The sequence below is a fragment of the Montipora capricornis genome, chromosome 13 (assembly GCF_036669925.1).
Source record: "Montipora capricornis isolate CH-2021 chromosome 13, ASM3666992v2, whole genome shotgun sequence".
In the NCBI taxonomy this organism is placed as follows: Eukaryota; Metazoa; Cnidaria; class Anthozoa; order Scleractinia; family Acroporidae; genus Montipora; species Montipora capricornis.
This window is the reverse complement of record NC_090895.1, coordinates 21,922,402-21,939,901: the sequence shown is the minus strand read 5'-3', so window position 1 is coordinate 21,939,901 and position 17,500 is coordinate 21,922,402. Positions and strand designations below refer to the sequence as shown.

General features: G+C 39.0%; 2 protein-coding genes across 3 annotated transcripts in view; one reads left to right on the top strand and one right to left on the bottom strand.

Annotated features, from left to right (window-relative positions):
- LOC138030101 (uncharacterized) overlaps positions 1–17,500 on the top strand; it is a 239,501-nt gene that overhangs the window by 15,603 nt on the left and 206,398 nt on the right. The window contains exons 2-3 of one of the 2 annotated variants that reach the window (XM_068877970.1): positions 3,737–3,838; positions 4,236–4,562. In XM_068877970.1, the coding sequence (XP_068734071.1) occupies positions 3,737–3,838; positions 4,236–4,562 (429 nt within the window). The remainder of the gene's footprint in view (positions 1–3,736; positions 3,839–4,235; positions 4,563–17,500) is intronic. The other variant, XM_068877971.1, reaches the window with a different exon arrangement.
- On the bottom strand, positions 12,006–15,688 carry LOC138029489 (uncharacterized). The gene is given in 5 exon segments (XM_068877212.1): positions 12,006–12,084; positions 12,276–12,447; positions 12,566–12,608; positions 15,088–15,465; positions 15,467–15,688. Coding segments are annotated over 5 exon segments (891 nt in total). The 5' UTR covers positions 15,686–15,688.

The window sequence follows — 17,500 nt, the reverse complement described above, 5'->3', positions numbered from 1 at the left end:
TAATACATCTTTTTTTCTTTTTGGAATTTTCGAAGTTCAAAAAGTACTGATTACATTTCTCTCCATATTCGTACCAATTTACTCTCGAGCAAATTATTGCTCCTTGCGCTATATAATCATATTGACTGTCATATTCGGTTTGTAAAATTTCCAGATCATTTAAGTTTTCTTGACTGGGCTGTTCATCGCATTTTGCTGTGCACTCTTTAATTTTTTGTTCTTCGAATTCTAGCCTTCTGTTTGCTATAGGTAATAGATTCATAACGGATTTTATACTTAATGAAGTCCCAAAGGACCCTTGGATCCTGAATCTCTTTTCCATCTTCCAACCATTCACTGTAATTCTCAGTTATAAAAGAGATATATTCATCATTTTCTAAAAGACTAGAATTAAATTTCCAAAGGGAAGGTCCCCGTCCCGTTTCTTCAATTCCGTTTATATGCATTGTAATAGCGGAGTCATCCGTTCGTATATTGCAGGAATGATATCTACATCTTCTACTTCTTCTTGAACACTACTACTTATCAGCCAAAAGTCCAAACGACGTTGTATTGTGGGGTTTTTTTCTCTCCATGTAAAGTGCTTAGTATCTGGATTTCGTATTTTCCAGATATCAGTCAGATCATAAGATGAACACAAATCTTCATTATTATGAAAACTGTTCCCTTGTATCAAATTTCTACCCAGGCATGCACATTAGTTAATATTTACCCCACTAACTTCCTGTACAACTTTTTTTCTTTTTGGAATTTTCTAAGTTCAAAAAGTACTTATTACTTTTCTCTTCATATTCGTACCAATTTACTCTCAGCGAATTATTGCTCCTTGTGCTATATACCGGTAATCATATTGTCTATCATATTCGGTTTGTAAAATTTCCAGATCATTTAAGTTTTCTTGACTGGGCTGTTCACCACATTTTGCTGTGCACTCTTTAATTTTTTGTTCTAAATCTGATAATTTCTCCCTTCTAATTCTAGCCTTCTGTTTGCTATAGGTAATAGATTCATAACGGATTTTATACTTAATGAAGTCCCAAAGGACCCTTGGATCCTGAATCTCTTTTCCATCTTCCAACCATTCACTGTAATTCTCAGTTATAAAAGAGATATATTCATCATTTTCTAAAAGACTAGAATTAAATTTCCAAAGGGAAGGTCCCCGTCCCGTTTCTTCAATTCCGTTTATATGCATTGTAATAGCGGAGTCATCCGTTCGTATATTGCAGGAATGATATCTACATCTTCTACTTCTTCTTGAACACTACTACTTATCAGCCAAAAGTCCAAACGACGTTGTATTGTGGGTTTTTTTTCTCTCCATGTAAAGTGCTTAGTATCTGGATTTCGTAATCTCCAGATATCAGTCAGATCATAAGATGAACACAAATCTTCATCATTATGAAAACTGCTCCCTTGTATCAAATTTCTACCCAGGCATGCACATTAGTTAATATTTACACAACACGGGCAGAAAAATCTCACAAAATCCTTTTCCAGCCAAAAATTTTATAAAAACAAACAACATTTGCTATTTGCTATTTCATTCCTTGCATGTAAGCAAGCAAGCAGCACGCTCCGTGTCAAAAAACAAACGCAACTAAATAAATTTCTCGCCACAGTTAAGGATGAAACCCCTTTGCTGAAGAACCTTTCCCTTGAACAATGAAGCAAAAAGTGGACAACAAACTTCCTTTCAAGTACGTCTTGGCTAACAATAATTAGTCAAATTTCCAATTGTTTTTTTACCTGAAGGCTGTGCAGAGTTGAGTACAAAAATAAGTAAAGAAATAAATAGCCAGACAACAGAGATCTGACTTTCCACTCAAGATGTTCAATTCCTTGTCTGAGTTTGTTAAACCCATATTCAACAAGAAAACGTTACCAGATAATTTATTTTGCCATTTGGTCTCAGTGTCTTACACTACAGTTAGTAGAATATTAGAGATACAGCTCACTTTGATGTCTGACAGCGAAAGGTGCAATTGTTGTCAAAGTCCATTATTCATCGCTTTGAAGATTCCGCATATTCATTTTTCACTGCTTACAAGTGTTGTTTGTGGAATTGAGATCCATTCTTGAGCTCCATAAGGATACAATCATTTTGTTTAAAGATCCAATAAAAAATCCTTCACATTACATCGGCTTCGCCGCCATTGCTTGTACTGTGTCCAACGGATAAAATCTACCTGAATCTACGCATTTCTACTACCCAGTGATACTACAAAAAGATACGCACCAAAGACTTTAGGCACAAAGACAATACAGCCACTGTATTTAGCAAGGGAGTGACAACTTCTTCATTTTCCGACAATGAAAAAGATTAAAAAATGGAGAAATTCTACTCATATTTTGACTGGATTGCCATGTATGGCAACCCAGTAATAAGCACAACATAATGGAACAACTTAAACGTTGATCTTTTGTCAAGTATAATCTTGGTGTAATGATTGACAATAACCTTTCCTGGAAATTTCATGTAGACTACATTATGCTCAAAATAAGTAAAGTTATCAGAATTATTTCATGACTCAAGACACTTTGTACCAAGTCAGGGCTATTCTTTGAAATGTTCATCGCTCTTTAATACATGTACATTTTTGTACATCCATACATTTTTTGCAGATTACTGGCCTGGGTCAGACCTCTAAGGCTAATCTTAACAAAATGTTAATCCTCCAGAAGCGAGCCCTGCATTTAATTTATTTTGCAATCTAAAGACAGCATGCCATACCTTTATTCAGACGCGCTAACATTCTTCCTATGGACATGCCCTATTGCAAACCTTAGTTTGCAATGTCACAACTTTACTGCAAAACTGCATCTACAAACTGGATAGAGCTTTTCACGAACACTGATTCTATCCACTCCTATAATACTCGAGCGGCGGAAGTGGCAAACATTTGTGAGAAATTTTCAAGGTTACAGACTGTTCACAATTCAACAGTCTCAGTCACTCCTTTTGGCAGATTGGATGTAAAATATGGAAATAAGAGGAGACAAGTTTTCCTTTAAAAATTGTGCGAGGATTCTTATAAATGTTGATCTTAATACTCTTGTCTAACAAAGATTACCAACCTCTGTTTAGTCAGAAATATTGTATGTATCGTAATAATTATATATAAACCTTATCGCCTTATTAGTTATTAGGTACAGGTGTACATGGTATATTGTGACCTTTTTCCTCTTAAACATTTATAAATGAATTCATTTTTGTTTATTTTTTTATTTATTGATCTGTTATTTATTTTTTTCTTTTAATCAATTAATTAACTACTGTTAGAGTAAGGCTTCTTTGCACGTATTTATTTTTGTGGGATACTGGACATGTAGCCTTTACCAAGGTAATACTAAAATAAGAAGCTATGAATTATTAATATAAACGTGAAACTCATGTGGTAATTTTAGAGTATCGCATTTGACATTTAAATCTCATTTACATTGATTTTGGCGAGACCGGATGGAAACAATCTCCAGATTTTAGTTCTCCAGACGTTGGACCTCGCAATTATCGCCAATGAACAAAATAGTTATTATTCTATTAGGATTATTGGGCTGAGTGTTTTGTCAGTGATAGAGAAAGGAAACAAAAAGTTTCACTCATTTACAGCAATTTAACCTCTAAGGGTCATAAATCAGTTTGTCAATCTTGTGGCCACCATTTTATTACCACTCTGCTCAGTCAACCAACTGTAAACGGGAATCAATTAAAGCACTTTTTATGTTGAATTGACAGGTAAATTCTGTGTAGTGTACCGTACGATGTATGCCTCCAGGCTCCTCATGCAGAGGCTTGCCTCTTTGACACTTGCAAACTGCACTGTGCCTGCCACATCAGGTACATTGTGCACTTAGAAATCCTGTTTCTTCTAAAACTATGGAATTCCCTTTCTAGCAGTTGTCATGCAACTAAAACTTCTAAATCAGCTTACATTGTACAGTAAGTTGTAACTTGACATGTTTTTACAGTACATTATACATATACTGTGAGTAGCAATTACAGATCATAGATGAAATTCATGTCTTGCATCTGAATTAAAGCTCCCTTTTGTAAGTCTTATTACATCTCAACTAAGGTATTTTCTTTTATATTTTCAAGTTACTTTTAAGTGTACAGCTATCACTGTACATGTATACATGTACATATAATTATTATTTTGCATAACCTGGTCAATGGTTCTGCTCTAGTACTTGTGTCTCTGCTTAATCACATGTCCATATTTTCTCATATTTAGATTGTGCCAGTATAGAATGGAAGGTGCCTCCTCCAACCCAGACCATATCAAAACCAGCAGTAGGTGACGCAGAGGAACACCTGAGCAGGACTAGCCTTCTTGAAGGAACCATCAATGCATCGCTTAGCTGGCAATTCACTTTATCATCAGATTTAACCTTTCATGGCTTAGCTTTAAAATTCAATGACACCCCTATTGCAGGAGAGTTTCAAATAGAAGATAATTTTAGAGACAAATATGCCATCAACTGGATTCCTTCGGAAAGAATCACTCTGATTATCTTTCATGTAACAACTGAGGTGAATGGCATATTTGCTTGCGAAGTTGTAACAAGAATCAAGCAGAGAGGCTTTGTTATATTTAAGAGCAAAAATCAAGCGGATGTCATTGGTAAGCATATGTATACTGTATGTGTAATTCTTAATTACTATAAAGTTAATGGAAAATAATATTAAAAGCGCAAAAAGTGTAAACGATATTTACAAATGCAGTTATTTGTATTTTGCCATAAAACATTCGCATTATCTGCCAATATCGGCCGCTCCAGAGAACAAAACGCCCAAGAAAATAATGTTTACAATATAAAAAAAGAGACATTTTGTGCACAATGACGTCATCAGTAGAAACTTGCATTATAGGGATACAAACCACAGGAATTAACGGAACACGGGATATTTGGGCCAAAACGTAATGGGATACGGGATACTAAGACCCCCGATCGCTCATGGGGCCTCTTTGTTGGTAGTGAAATGTTAGTGAAATGTTCTTGGGGTGTAGCTTCGTTTCATACATTGTCTTTTATTTATTCTGTAACTACTACGTCATCAGCCAAGGACTTCGATATACCGCTTCGCTCGGCCAAAGCAGCACAGGAATTCGAAAATACTCTTTCTCTGAGGCTAGTTACGAATAGACCTTTTTATTTATATTGTTTCAAATAGCTATTATGAGACGCACAGGGGGAATATACATATTAATTTGCCCCCTGAGCATCTCGAAACAATAGAAATCCAAATGGCCGGCGCATCTGCAAAAAGGTCTATTATGCAGCAACAAAACAACAGAGTCGAGGCCCAGGGGAATAATTAGCATTTTGTTTTGTTCAAAACAAAGGAAAATTCAGGTTATTCCCCTGAACCTCGTTTCTGTCCTTTTGTTCTGCACAATTCGAAACTAGTCTATTGGTTTTAAAGACTTGCTGTCGAATGGCATGCATTACGCGCGTCGTTCGAGGGTTTTGTATAACCTCCATTTGATTGTTGTGTGTCTCTATCTTGTATTGAATCCCTCGCAATCGGAGGCATGCGTTCGAATTTAATGCTGGATTAGTATGATATGGATAGTGTTATTATTTCTTTTTCCTTGAATATGTATATTTTATTGCTGGTCAGTAATTTTGGTAATTTAATCGTTATTGATATATTGGCCGCGAATTCGCCATGTAGATGGTAAAAAAAAAAGTGGATGACTGAAAAGTTGGACCGTGATAAAGTGACATTGGCAATTTGCGGATATCCGAATGAATATCTGAGCCACGGCAGTTAGTACGGGATCACTGGAGTTCGATTTATATTAATCGGGATACCTAAAGGGATACCTAAAGGTACACCAAGTTTTATAATGGTTTTACAAAACCGGAAGTGCAGAAAAATGCATAATAAAATGAGGACACGGGGATTTCATTGGTTAAAAGCAATGCGCGATAACCCATAGGGAGAGGTTGCAATTGAAAATATAAAAATGTTCCAGATGCAAAACAAACTTGTGAACACACGAACCTAAAATCTCGGAAAGGGTAAACATGTCGCACACAAAAGCGATCCTAAATAAGACATTTTTACACCTCAGTGATATTGGGATAAGCTGACTGAAACGTTAAATTGTTGCAAAATCCACGTTATCTCTATCTTTGTTAATTGGTATATTAGCAATACGTGTCAAAATAAATTGAGTTATTGGGTGACTTTGTTCGGTGCCGCAAAACGGACAATAGAATTACGAGGCGGTGATTTCATTGACTAAAACCATTTTACTTGATTCCTTTGAGCAATACATTTCACCTCCATCTTTAACGAAACTGCGTTTCCGATGATAAAAAAAAAGAAATTACAGCCGTAGTGTCGGTTGTCGTTGGAGGGGATTTCTGCGCGCGCGAGGCTTCAAACAGCCTCAATTCTTACAGAGTTCTATGAAAATCCGGGTTTATAACATGCGGTGGGGCAACCAAAGCGATGGTAGCTGTGTTGGGGTTTCAGTGTGAAATTTTCAATGACGTGCGCCGATTTAGAAACCCAAGTTCAGGTGTGAGTGAAAGCTCAATAGTGGCTAAAGATTGAAATTGCTGGATTCAGTCTTCTGGAAATGTTATGAATAAGATAGTTAATTTAAATCTTGCATGTTGACAACATGATGAAATCGTCAGAACAGAACTCCTAGCAGCAATATGTTGGAAATGCCTGAAATTTCGTTTTCTTTCAGCTGTTCTTTGTTCTTTGTACGACCATCATCCGCGGATGCCAACTTTTGATTGTTTCACGATCTCCATGCTAACTAACTATCGAGGGAGGTCACCGCATTATTCATAACACTGTTATTTTGAAACTTTGCTGCTAGTTCAGTGTAGCTGCTAAGAGGAGGGCTAAATTTTACAATAGGGGTCGCATATGAACAATAGCGGACATTACGATCATAACTTTGATGAAACAGATGTTTTGGGGAGTGCCACCATATAAAACAGAAACCTAAACTACAGGAAATGTAAATGAAAGAAATTCTCGCAATGAAAGAAACAAAATGGAACCTTTAAACTGAGGCGTGACACGTGAAAATAAAGCAAATGAACCTTTGCCTTTAATATAGCGTTCATTACGTACAGGATGGTTTTCTCAAGTTTTTTCTTTCGCTACGCTAGTGTTTCACTCTCCTTTGGCCCACTGGTTTCACTTTGTACGTCACCCCTGAATTGCGTAGATTCACGTTATTTCCGATCCAACAACCTGTAACAAATCAAACTATTATTTTTTGCTTGGTGACCTATTGATTTTATTTGTAAACAGTAAGCGATGTTCACCGATACGTTATCCGTTGTCATGAGCCCTACAGACTTCAGTTGGTTTGCAGAAACATTTACTTCTTTTGTTCCGTACTTAGCAAATCTGAACATCGCTTTAGTCTAATCAATCCTTGCAGTTTGTTTCTAACTCTTCCAAATGTATCATCCTACTTCTGCGCAACATGGTATTCCGAGTAAACGCTTTAATTAAAGAGCGTCTTGTTAATAATCAAATTCATTTGCTGAAGTCTTTGTTTGTACTGAGTGAGCTACATGTTTGAGTTTTTCACTTTAATATTTTCGGAAGTTGTTCTGGAAATCTTGATTTTATATCATGCAACCTATGGTTGAAATGATTTTGTTTCTTATTAAGCCAATGTTGGGGTCAGACGTTCCCGGTATTGACTAAGATGTGCAAGCTGTTTGTGCACGTGACCCACACAATGTATGTGTGTAAACGATTGTTAGTTTATAGTAAATGTACTGGATGTACCGTTTGCTTCACCTATAACGATATATCGCTAAGTTTGTATATCAGTCATTGTTAAATAAAGTTGAATTACCGTACCTGTGGTATTTGCTTGTCCTTTTGCCTCAAAAGAGGATTTTGGTTCGCCGTTTACTGTTTCTAAACGAACTAAAAATGCTTCAAAATCGCTCAAATTACAAATTTGGCCATTTTGGAAAATCCCCAGTTTGGTAGGGTAAGTGGTTGTTGCTTTTGTTATTGTGATAAAGAATGCGATTGGTGGATTAAGCTGAGTGCACTTAATATGATTGGCTGATGTAACCGCCAGTGTCCGATTTCAGGTATCCGGTTGCAGCCAACTGTCCGATTCCACTGTCCTATTTCAACCCTACACAATAATTAGTGAAAAATAAAGCAGTTAATGCACCAATCAAATTTGAGAAAACTGTAATCGTTATGGTTTTTTAAGCAGAAGAAAAGCATGTGTATCACGCAATCAGGGAAAAATTGTGCCATAAATTGCGCCGAACAAAAGATTTGATTGGTTCTGACCAAACCCTGTTGTTTATTAACCAATCATAATCCAGAATTTCGATGTGTAATTTGCACTGGTATTACACTTTTTGCACTGTGTTACACTTGAACTGTACTGCTTGCGGCCAATCAGAATATGTATATTACTAGCCGCTGTTACAAGTTGAAACTTGTGTGCAACGGCGCTGCGAAACAAGTTTCAGGGTTGTTTCAGGAGGCATTTCACCGTGTAACATGTTCGGTTTCGTGAAACCTTTTAATTTTTGAACCTCCGTTGCGAGACACATTTCGCGAAAACAAGAGCCATTATGGCTCTTGGCAAAAAGTAGAAGCGCTTTCTACTTCTGCAACGGTCTCAGCAGTCGTAGTGGTAATAAAAAACATGAGTTTCACCGTGTAACACTACTTCGAGAAACTGGTCTCGCTCGGTTTTGTTACGCTAAGCTGGGTGAGCCAATCAGAAACTGGCTAAGGCCATGTAAATAACATTTCGAGACCAGTTTCGACGTTCCCGAAGAAGATTCGACCTTTAGGTTACACGGTGCGACGCCTGCTGAAACATTTTTTTCAGTGCCGAACACAGAATTGCAAGTTTCAGCTGAACGTTTCAACGTGTATAAGCAGCTTTACAAATGTAGAAAGCGGTTCTACTTTTCGTGAAACTTGTCTCGCAACAGAGGTTCAAAAAAGTTTCACGAAATCGACCGTGTTACACGGTGCAATGCCTCTTGAAACTTCACTGTTTCGCAGCGCCGTTGCACACCAGTTTCGGCTAAAAGTTTCAACGTGTAAAAGCGGCTTAAGCCTCGGGAAAAAATGCTTGGAAGTGTAAAAAACGGGTTTATTTTCAAGAATTATTTTCAGCGGAGGGTTTTTTTTTCAGTTAAACAAAAAAAAAAATTGGTGATGAGCATTTTACGTGAGATCTTGGGATTTTTCATTTACTTTCCTTTATTTTCTTTTCTTTAATCTTCCTGCATTTTCTCTTTCGAAATGGTAAAAGAATTGGATTATTTTTTTTTAGCAACGGTGCGACCTAAGAACCGGGAGTAGCTTGAAGTTTTCCTGCAGGGATAGCATGTGTGTTGCGGGCTGGGCAGCAAAATTCGTGTATCTTCCGTGGTTCCGATTTCATTGAAATCGGCCTCGTTTTGTCAGTAACTGATTGTCTTCTTTCAGGTGTTTGGTTAAATGTTGTACAAACGGGGAGCTTTCAAGCTCACAAGCTTTACCATTTAAGGAGAATTATCTTGATTTTTTTTTTTTACTTTGGACTGGAGATAGATGAAAAACGGAGCTTTGACTAATGTGACAAGACAACTTTATGGTAAACGAGAATTCGTTCCTAATCAATGAATTTTCTGACAAAACTGTATATAAAATTGGTTCAAAAATATACTTATAATTGCATAAACCGGGTTTCTTCAATTTTTTTGTAGTTTCTAGATCTCCAAGTAATATTGTCATCTCAAGCAACCAAATGGTAACAGCACCTGCTAAATTGACTTTGAATTGTTCAGCGGATGGAAAACCAAAACCAATGATAACCTGGACAAGACTCTCTGATAACACTGCAGTCACCATGCCTTTCAATATTGCTGGTAAAAAGGATGCAGGACACTACCGATGTACCGCTGATAATGGTGTTGGGAATCCTTTGACAAAGGATGTCTTTATTAATGTTCTGTGTGAGTGACATAGTCATTCAGGAAGATAAATAGGGAGCTTACGAAACGATGACGCCGACGGCAACGACGACGCTACAAAACAATAGGTTTAGTGAGCATAAACAATGGCTCTGCACGCTCTGCACGTGCGTTTTACATTTGTGTACATTTCTTTGCCGTCATCTCCTAAATGACGACGTGAAATGACCAAATTCAAGGTTCTGTGGAGGACGTTAACACATGACGATGAATTTTCAGTTCTCTCTCTACGCTTCCAACCCACTCATACCAGTTTAATTCCTCGACAGATACTACTCATTTTTAACGCGAAACGATATGAAATAGTTTCGTAGTGATATGAATAACGCGAACTCGTATTTTAAAATGAAGTCCTCGTTGCCGTGGCCGTCCTCGTTTCGTAAGCTCCCTATAAAATTGTATTCGCAACGGCTAGCTAATGTTGAAGGCGTAATGAAATTTACAAGAATCATGCATACAGCATCTTTTAATGCAAAGTTACTTGTTGTCTGTGAAGGGGCAGAGAGACAGCGGGTTTAAGTTCAACATAACCGTGTAACTTGTTCTTTCGTTTCACTTTAGACAGTTCGTCCCATGGTTACGCTTACAAGTAAATTTTATGTCCAGCGCGAACAGACTGCTTCACTCAACTGCGAAGTGGAAGGAAATCCAATACCTTCAATTTACTGGAGTCCTTGTGATCTGCCAAGTATTTATTGTAATGGACAGTACCTTAGCATTTCTAGAGTGCAGACTTCGAGGGCTAACTACACCTGTACTGCAGTAAATAACGTGGGAAGTGATTCAAAAACCACAGTTCTCAGTAAGTTTCAAGACATTAATTTTTGTCAGTTTATTTTTGGATGTGCGGAGGAGAGAAGTAGTGTTCTGTTAGGAAATAGCCAGTACCTTAGTGATTCTAGAGTGCAGACTCGACGGGCTGACTATAAACCTGTACTTCCGTGAAAATGTGGGAAGTGATTCAGAAAGCTCGGTTGCTTGTAAGTTACAAGCCATTTAGCTTTTCCTTTTGGGTTCTTGGACTAAGGTGAAAAGTTTTTTGCTAATAATCTTCGAGTTTAACGATCGGAAAGCGTAAAAGGCAATTTTTAAAGTAAGGCTTTTATATAACATACAACAAGCCCAGAGCTTTCTTTTCCTGTCAGCTAGATATCAAAATTTAAGTCCATGTCCAAATATGTAGTGTCTCAGCTGGTCTCCAGAGCATAGTTGTGCTGTACTTAAAGAAAATGTTAATTATAAGTATATAGCTTCTTTTGACAAGGCTCTTTTTCGATTTTATCACAGTTATCGGAGGGTACAATATTCACTTAACAATCAGCACAATTGGAGAATGTGAAAACAAAGATTCTCTTTGGAAGACGCTTCAGAGTGAGGTAATAACATTAACTATCCAAGTGAATTACAGGATTCAACCGTCATCATTTTTGATATTTATAGCGGAGCGCCACTAGTACAAGAATATGGTAACAAATCTGTGTGAGAAAATTTGGTTTTGATCACCGTACGACGCTCCATGTATGCCAATTTGAAACTCTGTGGTGCAACCCGCGTTATAATAAAAATAATAATAATAATAATAATGATGATGATGATGATAATAGTATTAATCAATACTTGTATACTTGTGTCAAACATGCCGGCCAAACTAGCTAGTTTACAGCGTGCATCTTTGATAGAGCGAATTTTATATGATCTTGAAAAATTAACGTAAAAACAGAACGTAACCAAAATGCTAAACATTTGATTGGCACAAACGAGCGCGAATTATTATTGGCTTAGCGAACGCGAATGCAAACAACGTCATCTCTCTCCGTGGAACTTTCTGGAAAGCGATCATTTGAAATGCAGAATCGAACTGTTTACTGCTCTAACAACCTAATAACATAGAGGGCACAATTACTGAATGCTGATTGGGCAATTTCTTAATTTTCCTTGTGAAGATATCAAAATTACTCGCTCACGATTGGTCGAAGGCCCCTGATTGGCTGAACGCACCGCTTCTACGTTCAATTGGTTTCTTCATTTTCAGCAAAACAACTTCGTCTTCTTCGAAGTTTGTCTTTGAATACATAAGCGTTGCATTCGCTAAAATGCCATAAAGGATCAATTACTAGATACTTCGGAAGGTGAATTTTTAAGTGATAAGAGGAAAAGCAAAATATTTTTCTCATGAAAAGCTTAAAACTTGGATCGACTTGCATGGTACCCGGTGTAGCGAGATGGTGAGGTTGATAAACAACGATGATTCCACGCGTCAAGGGCTTTCACGTTTTTACCAAGGCATCTTGCAGCTTACCAAAAAAGGTCTCAGAACATTTTCCATTATGGGAGAAACGAGTAGCTCAAACTTGGTGGAAGAAGCTCTTTCCGTCTTTCTCACTGCGTTCGTACGAAGGAAAATAATTTTCCTTCTCCAGTATGCTGACGCATAAAACATACTACAACAAGGTAAAGGCAGGCAGAGTGCAAACACTTGCCCGGCGGTAGTTCTAATGGCATCTAAGATGTGAATTACAATGAAGTATTGAAGAAAAGGATAAATACAAGAAAAAACGCGCTAAAGAATAAAGGCAGGCAGAGTGCGAACACTTGCCTGAAGTACAACCAAACTTCACAATATATGTGACAATTATGTAAGCTTATTTCTATACATAAAAAAGCATACAATGATGAAAAAGAAAATAAATTTACAAAATTAGCGTAAAGAAAAGACTGTCCATGAAAACTGAAAAAACACTGGCAGAAAACGAACATCAATGCGAATATAGTTGACAATAGCCTGAAAAAAGTACATAGAAATGTATCTATCAAGACGAAGTGTATAATATAGATAACCGTAGTCAAAAATTTAGGTGCAAGGGCAGTACGTAAGTGAAAAAATTCGCACAACAGGAAACTAGGAAAACACCTACGGAAAATACAGCGGCGATACGTTGCCAGATACGAAAACCCGGGGTAAAAACCCAGTGGGAAAAAAAAACCCGGGAACGTATTCCTCGATCGAATGCAACGCATTTCAGCTCCGAGGATTAGAGCTTTAAGTTTTTTAGCTAATATAAAGTTAGGATACAGTTCTTAGTGGCTGTCCAGAAGGCGAGATAGTGAAAACTGGAAATTCTACTTTTTATACCAAATAATTAGCATATAATATATGCAGTTACATAATCATGAAGAAAAGGTAAATACGAAACAATTGTTTAAAATATCTGAAGCCTTATTTCAGAAACAATGTGAATACCTTGAATGATAGTAATGTTACGAACCGTAACGAACACGCTTTCCAACTACTCTTTGTTCCGTTGGAAAGCATTATTCCCTGGCCCTAGTATAACTAAGCTTATAAGAGCACAATAGGTACATATTGGTTCTCTTGAAAAAACCGTACTGCCCTGAGGAGTTGGGATCGATTCTAGCGGAAGCAAAATAGCGACAAAGAAGAGCGTGGGGACAGGTAATGCCCCCAAGCTTGGAAATAAAGACTTTGTTGCCTTCCCTGTATTGATCGGTTTTGCCTAGACTTGACGAGAATTTCTAAATACTCAGTATGTATTGTGAAGTCTACGGCCAGTAAATCCAATAATTCGCTTATCCTAAAGAGGCCATGAAAACCTAACACAAATAATAAGACTGAACGTAAATCCTTAAGATTGCTATCTACGCGTGCAAATACAAGGCAAATGCGATACATCATATTAGGAGTAACGGGCTCCTTTTGTTGATGGGTCTACTAAATAAACGCTTGCTGGCTTCAATAATATTGCGAGAAAGAGTGGTATCAACTGGGTTACCTAGGGGACCGTGGGGAATGATATCGTGCACCCACTTCAAAGCAGAAAAAAAAAGGCCAAGGAGAGAACAGCGTATGAATTTTTGGCATCGTGGAGTACGAGAGATATTCTGATATCAAAAGACTGTCGCATGGGAGAGTAACAATAATACCCTTAGACCTCCAATACTTAAGAAGACCTTTATAATGAGGGACGTAATTTTAACAGAGGAGTTAGCTCTTGAAGATAACAATTGCTGTACCATACGTTGTCTACGGGAACCACACATATCACCCCAGCCTTCTGAAAATCCTGCAAAGGATAACGAAAAAGAAAAACCAATAACAGTAAAGCTGTTGAGAAAAATAAAAAATTAGGCATGCGAGAGAAAATACTCTCGAATATGCACTTCCTAGCAAAAAGTAACGAAAAAGAAAAAAGAAAATATCCAAGATATGGACCACGCAGCCGAGACAAAAAAAGGAATATCTGGCCTCAAACGAGGACAAACCGCCACTCGGCATATAGAACCCTGCCAACCGGCGAAGGAGCACTTGACCTCTCCTTCAACTGGGTAGATGACACTGCCACCCGGCAAGGAGTAATAGAACTCTCCTCAAAACAGGGTAAATAACACTGCCACCCGGCAAAAAATAACTGGAACAATTATCCGGTAAAAGTCCAGGTGTCTCCTCATTATCGATGATATCTACGTCATTGCTCTGACTTGCTTTGCTGGCTCCGGAGGAGGCGAGAGAGGTGCTTTTGGCTTGCGTTCCAAAGCGGGTCCCAAATTTGTATCCGTCCCCGTATCTCTACTGTCGGTGCTCCAGTGCCCTTTTCTACCACATCGGAAAACACGTGTCCGATTGAGAAGGCAATCGACGGCCTGTAAGAGAAAAAAATAAAAGAAGGGCACGGAAACGGAACGGGAAAAAAAAAAAAAAAGAAAAAACGGAAAAAACGAAAAATTAGAACACCACATAAGTTTAACTTTTTAAAATAAACGAGAAACTAAATAGACGAAAAAGAAAACAATTCCTCTGCAACAACCGCCGAGTAGCTTCGCACGTGATGACTACCTTGACGCTAAATACTCTTATATACCTATCTGGGGTCTCCAGAAACGACACGCGCTAACACATTGTTAGCGCCACGACTGGAATGCTCACGCTAAACTTCCAAAGGAAAATACATTTTCCGTCTTTCACACTGCGTTCGTACGAAGGAAAATAATTGTCCTTCTCCAGCATGCTGACGCATAAAACACACTACAACAAGGTAAAGGCAGGCAGAGTGCAAACACTTGCCTATGAAATACAAAAGAAAGGGCAAGGACAATACCACGAAAAAGCATCCTGTCATCGTTAGTAGCGCGAAAACGAGAAGCGCCAAGCGACGAGTTTCTATCCCTGTCCTGCTTCCTTGACACATTCTGTTTCTTCTTCTTCAAGGCTCTTTCCTGTGCTTTACGAATTCGTTTCTCGTCTTCGGAGTCACTGGCAAGCTCCTCTGTCTGGTACTCTTTAACGGCGAGCCAACCTGCTTCGCTTTTGTCGGCGAGTTTGATAATCTTCTGCCGGCGTTTAAGATTCTTACTTAGCTCAGCGACCTTCTCCTCTGCTTTTTCTGTTTGCTTGGCGGCTAAAAGGTCACTTACTTCGTCAAGGGTTCAGCAAAGTTCGGAGTTAAAGATAAAATTGATCCTTGTTTCCCGCGAACTTCAACTTCTCTGCTTCGGCTACTCTGCTTAACTTTTGAGTCTCAGTCGCCGTACGGGACACGAGGCCGGACGAAAGACTTTCGACTTTCTCGTCTAGATAGTTCTTGAAACGTTCAAATACGTCTACGACAGTATCAGTATGAGATGTGTTGTCTCCGTCCTCGGTTGATGTCCTATGCTCTGGAGAGAACGGCATAACGAAAAGAAAACAATTCCTCTGCAACAACCGCCGAGTAGCTTCGCACGTGATGACTACCTTGACGCTAAATACTCTTAGATACCTATCTGGGGTCTCCAGAGACCCCACGCGCTAACACCAATGTGTTAACGCCACGACTGGAATGCTCACGCTAAACTTCCGAAGGAAAATACATTTTCGGTAGACAAACAGTTCGCTTTTTTTTACGGATGCGTGTTTTTAAGTGGATTCTTATTTTCAAAGGGGTAGAAACCTCAAAAGCACGGGTGAATTATATAAACTCAAGCTTAACATTTGCTTTTGGCCAGGAATGAAACTCAAATTCTTCTCTCGTTTAGATATAAATAGCAATCATCTGCACTCGTTTTGGACGTAAAGAAGTAGTTGACTTATTTGTTTGTTTGTTTGTTTGTTTACTTTGCTTGCGAGCGAACGAGTGTTTTGACTCCGCTTGCTGATTTTTTTCGAGGTGGATCAACAATTTGAAGAAATATTTTGCCTAACCTTAAACCTAACCGTAAACAAGCAATTGCAATTGGTCCTCGTAAAATTAAGGATTAATATCACTCGTGCTTTCAGAAGTTGAAAGCTCCTTCCATCTTTCACTTTTATTTACCTACCTACTGAATTACACGTAGCATAATATGAAAACATCACAATGTGCTCCGCAACATAATTGGCAAAATACCTCAACTGCCATCCATATTATGTTAGGTGTGGGCAGATGTAGCGGAAAACTATTACTAGTAGCAAATTTAGCGAATTTGATCAAGATTATTGTACGTCTTCGACACCATAGGACTTGATTTGATGAGACATTTATACGTGAATTATTTCGTAGTAGCAGTCCTCAGTCTGTCAGTATCGACCATGGATGATAATGCTCCCTAGCTGGATGCCGCGGTAGTTCCATGGCTGGAACAGCTTCAGCTGTGACTGGTGAGGCCAATCGGGAGCGACAAACTTTGCCAAAGTGGATGCAGGTATGAGTGGTTGCCGGTTGTTTCCAGGTGTGCGCCCCTTCCGTCTGGCTCTCTTGTCCTCTGCCAGGTGCTACGGTCAGATGCTGTGCACTCCCAGCTCTCGGTGTTGAAGTCCAGAGCTCTCATGTCGCGCTTGCAGACATCTTTATAGCGCAGCTTGGGTCGGCCAAAAGGTCTCAGTGAACCAGAGGACTAGCTCGCCGTACAGGATGTCCTTTGGAATCCGGCCGTCTTCCATTGGCACAGCCAGCACAGCCTGCACAGCCTGCATTGACTCAGCAGCGTAAACATCGCGGGGAGCCAAGCGCGTGCGAGGACCTCAACGTTTGGCACTTCGTCGCTTCACTTGATGTTGAGGATGCGGCGGAGGCAGCGTGTGTGGAAACTGTTTAGTCTCTGCTCCTGCATTGTGTAGTCCAAGCCTCGCTGCAGTACAGCAGAGGCTGATGATAAGCATTGTATACTGCCATCTTGGTCGTGATTGTGAGCTTGGGGTTCTCCCAGACATGTGTGGTGGCCGATCAAGTGTTGTTGCGGCCTTGCCCGATGACGCTATGGTTGATTCTCATCAGCAGTCGAATGATAGGTTGTCCAATGATTGCGGACCCACAGGTAGGTGAAACTGGGGGTACAACACCGAACGTTCGTAGTTTGTCGTATGGTGGTGACAGGTGGCGTTTCCACACCCTGGGCTAGCACGTTGGTCTTTTTGAGGCTAATCGTTTGCCCGAAGACTTTGCAGGCTTTTAGAGAAACCTGTTAACGGAGTTCCTGATAGCTCTTGCTCAGTACGGGAAGTGACGGGCACCGTCATCAGCGAACACCAGGT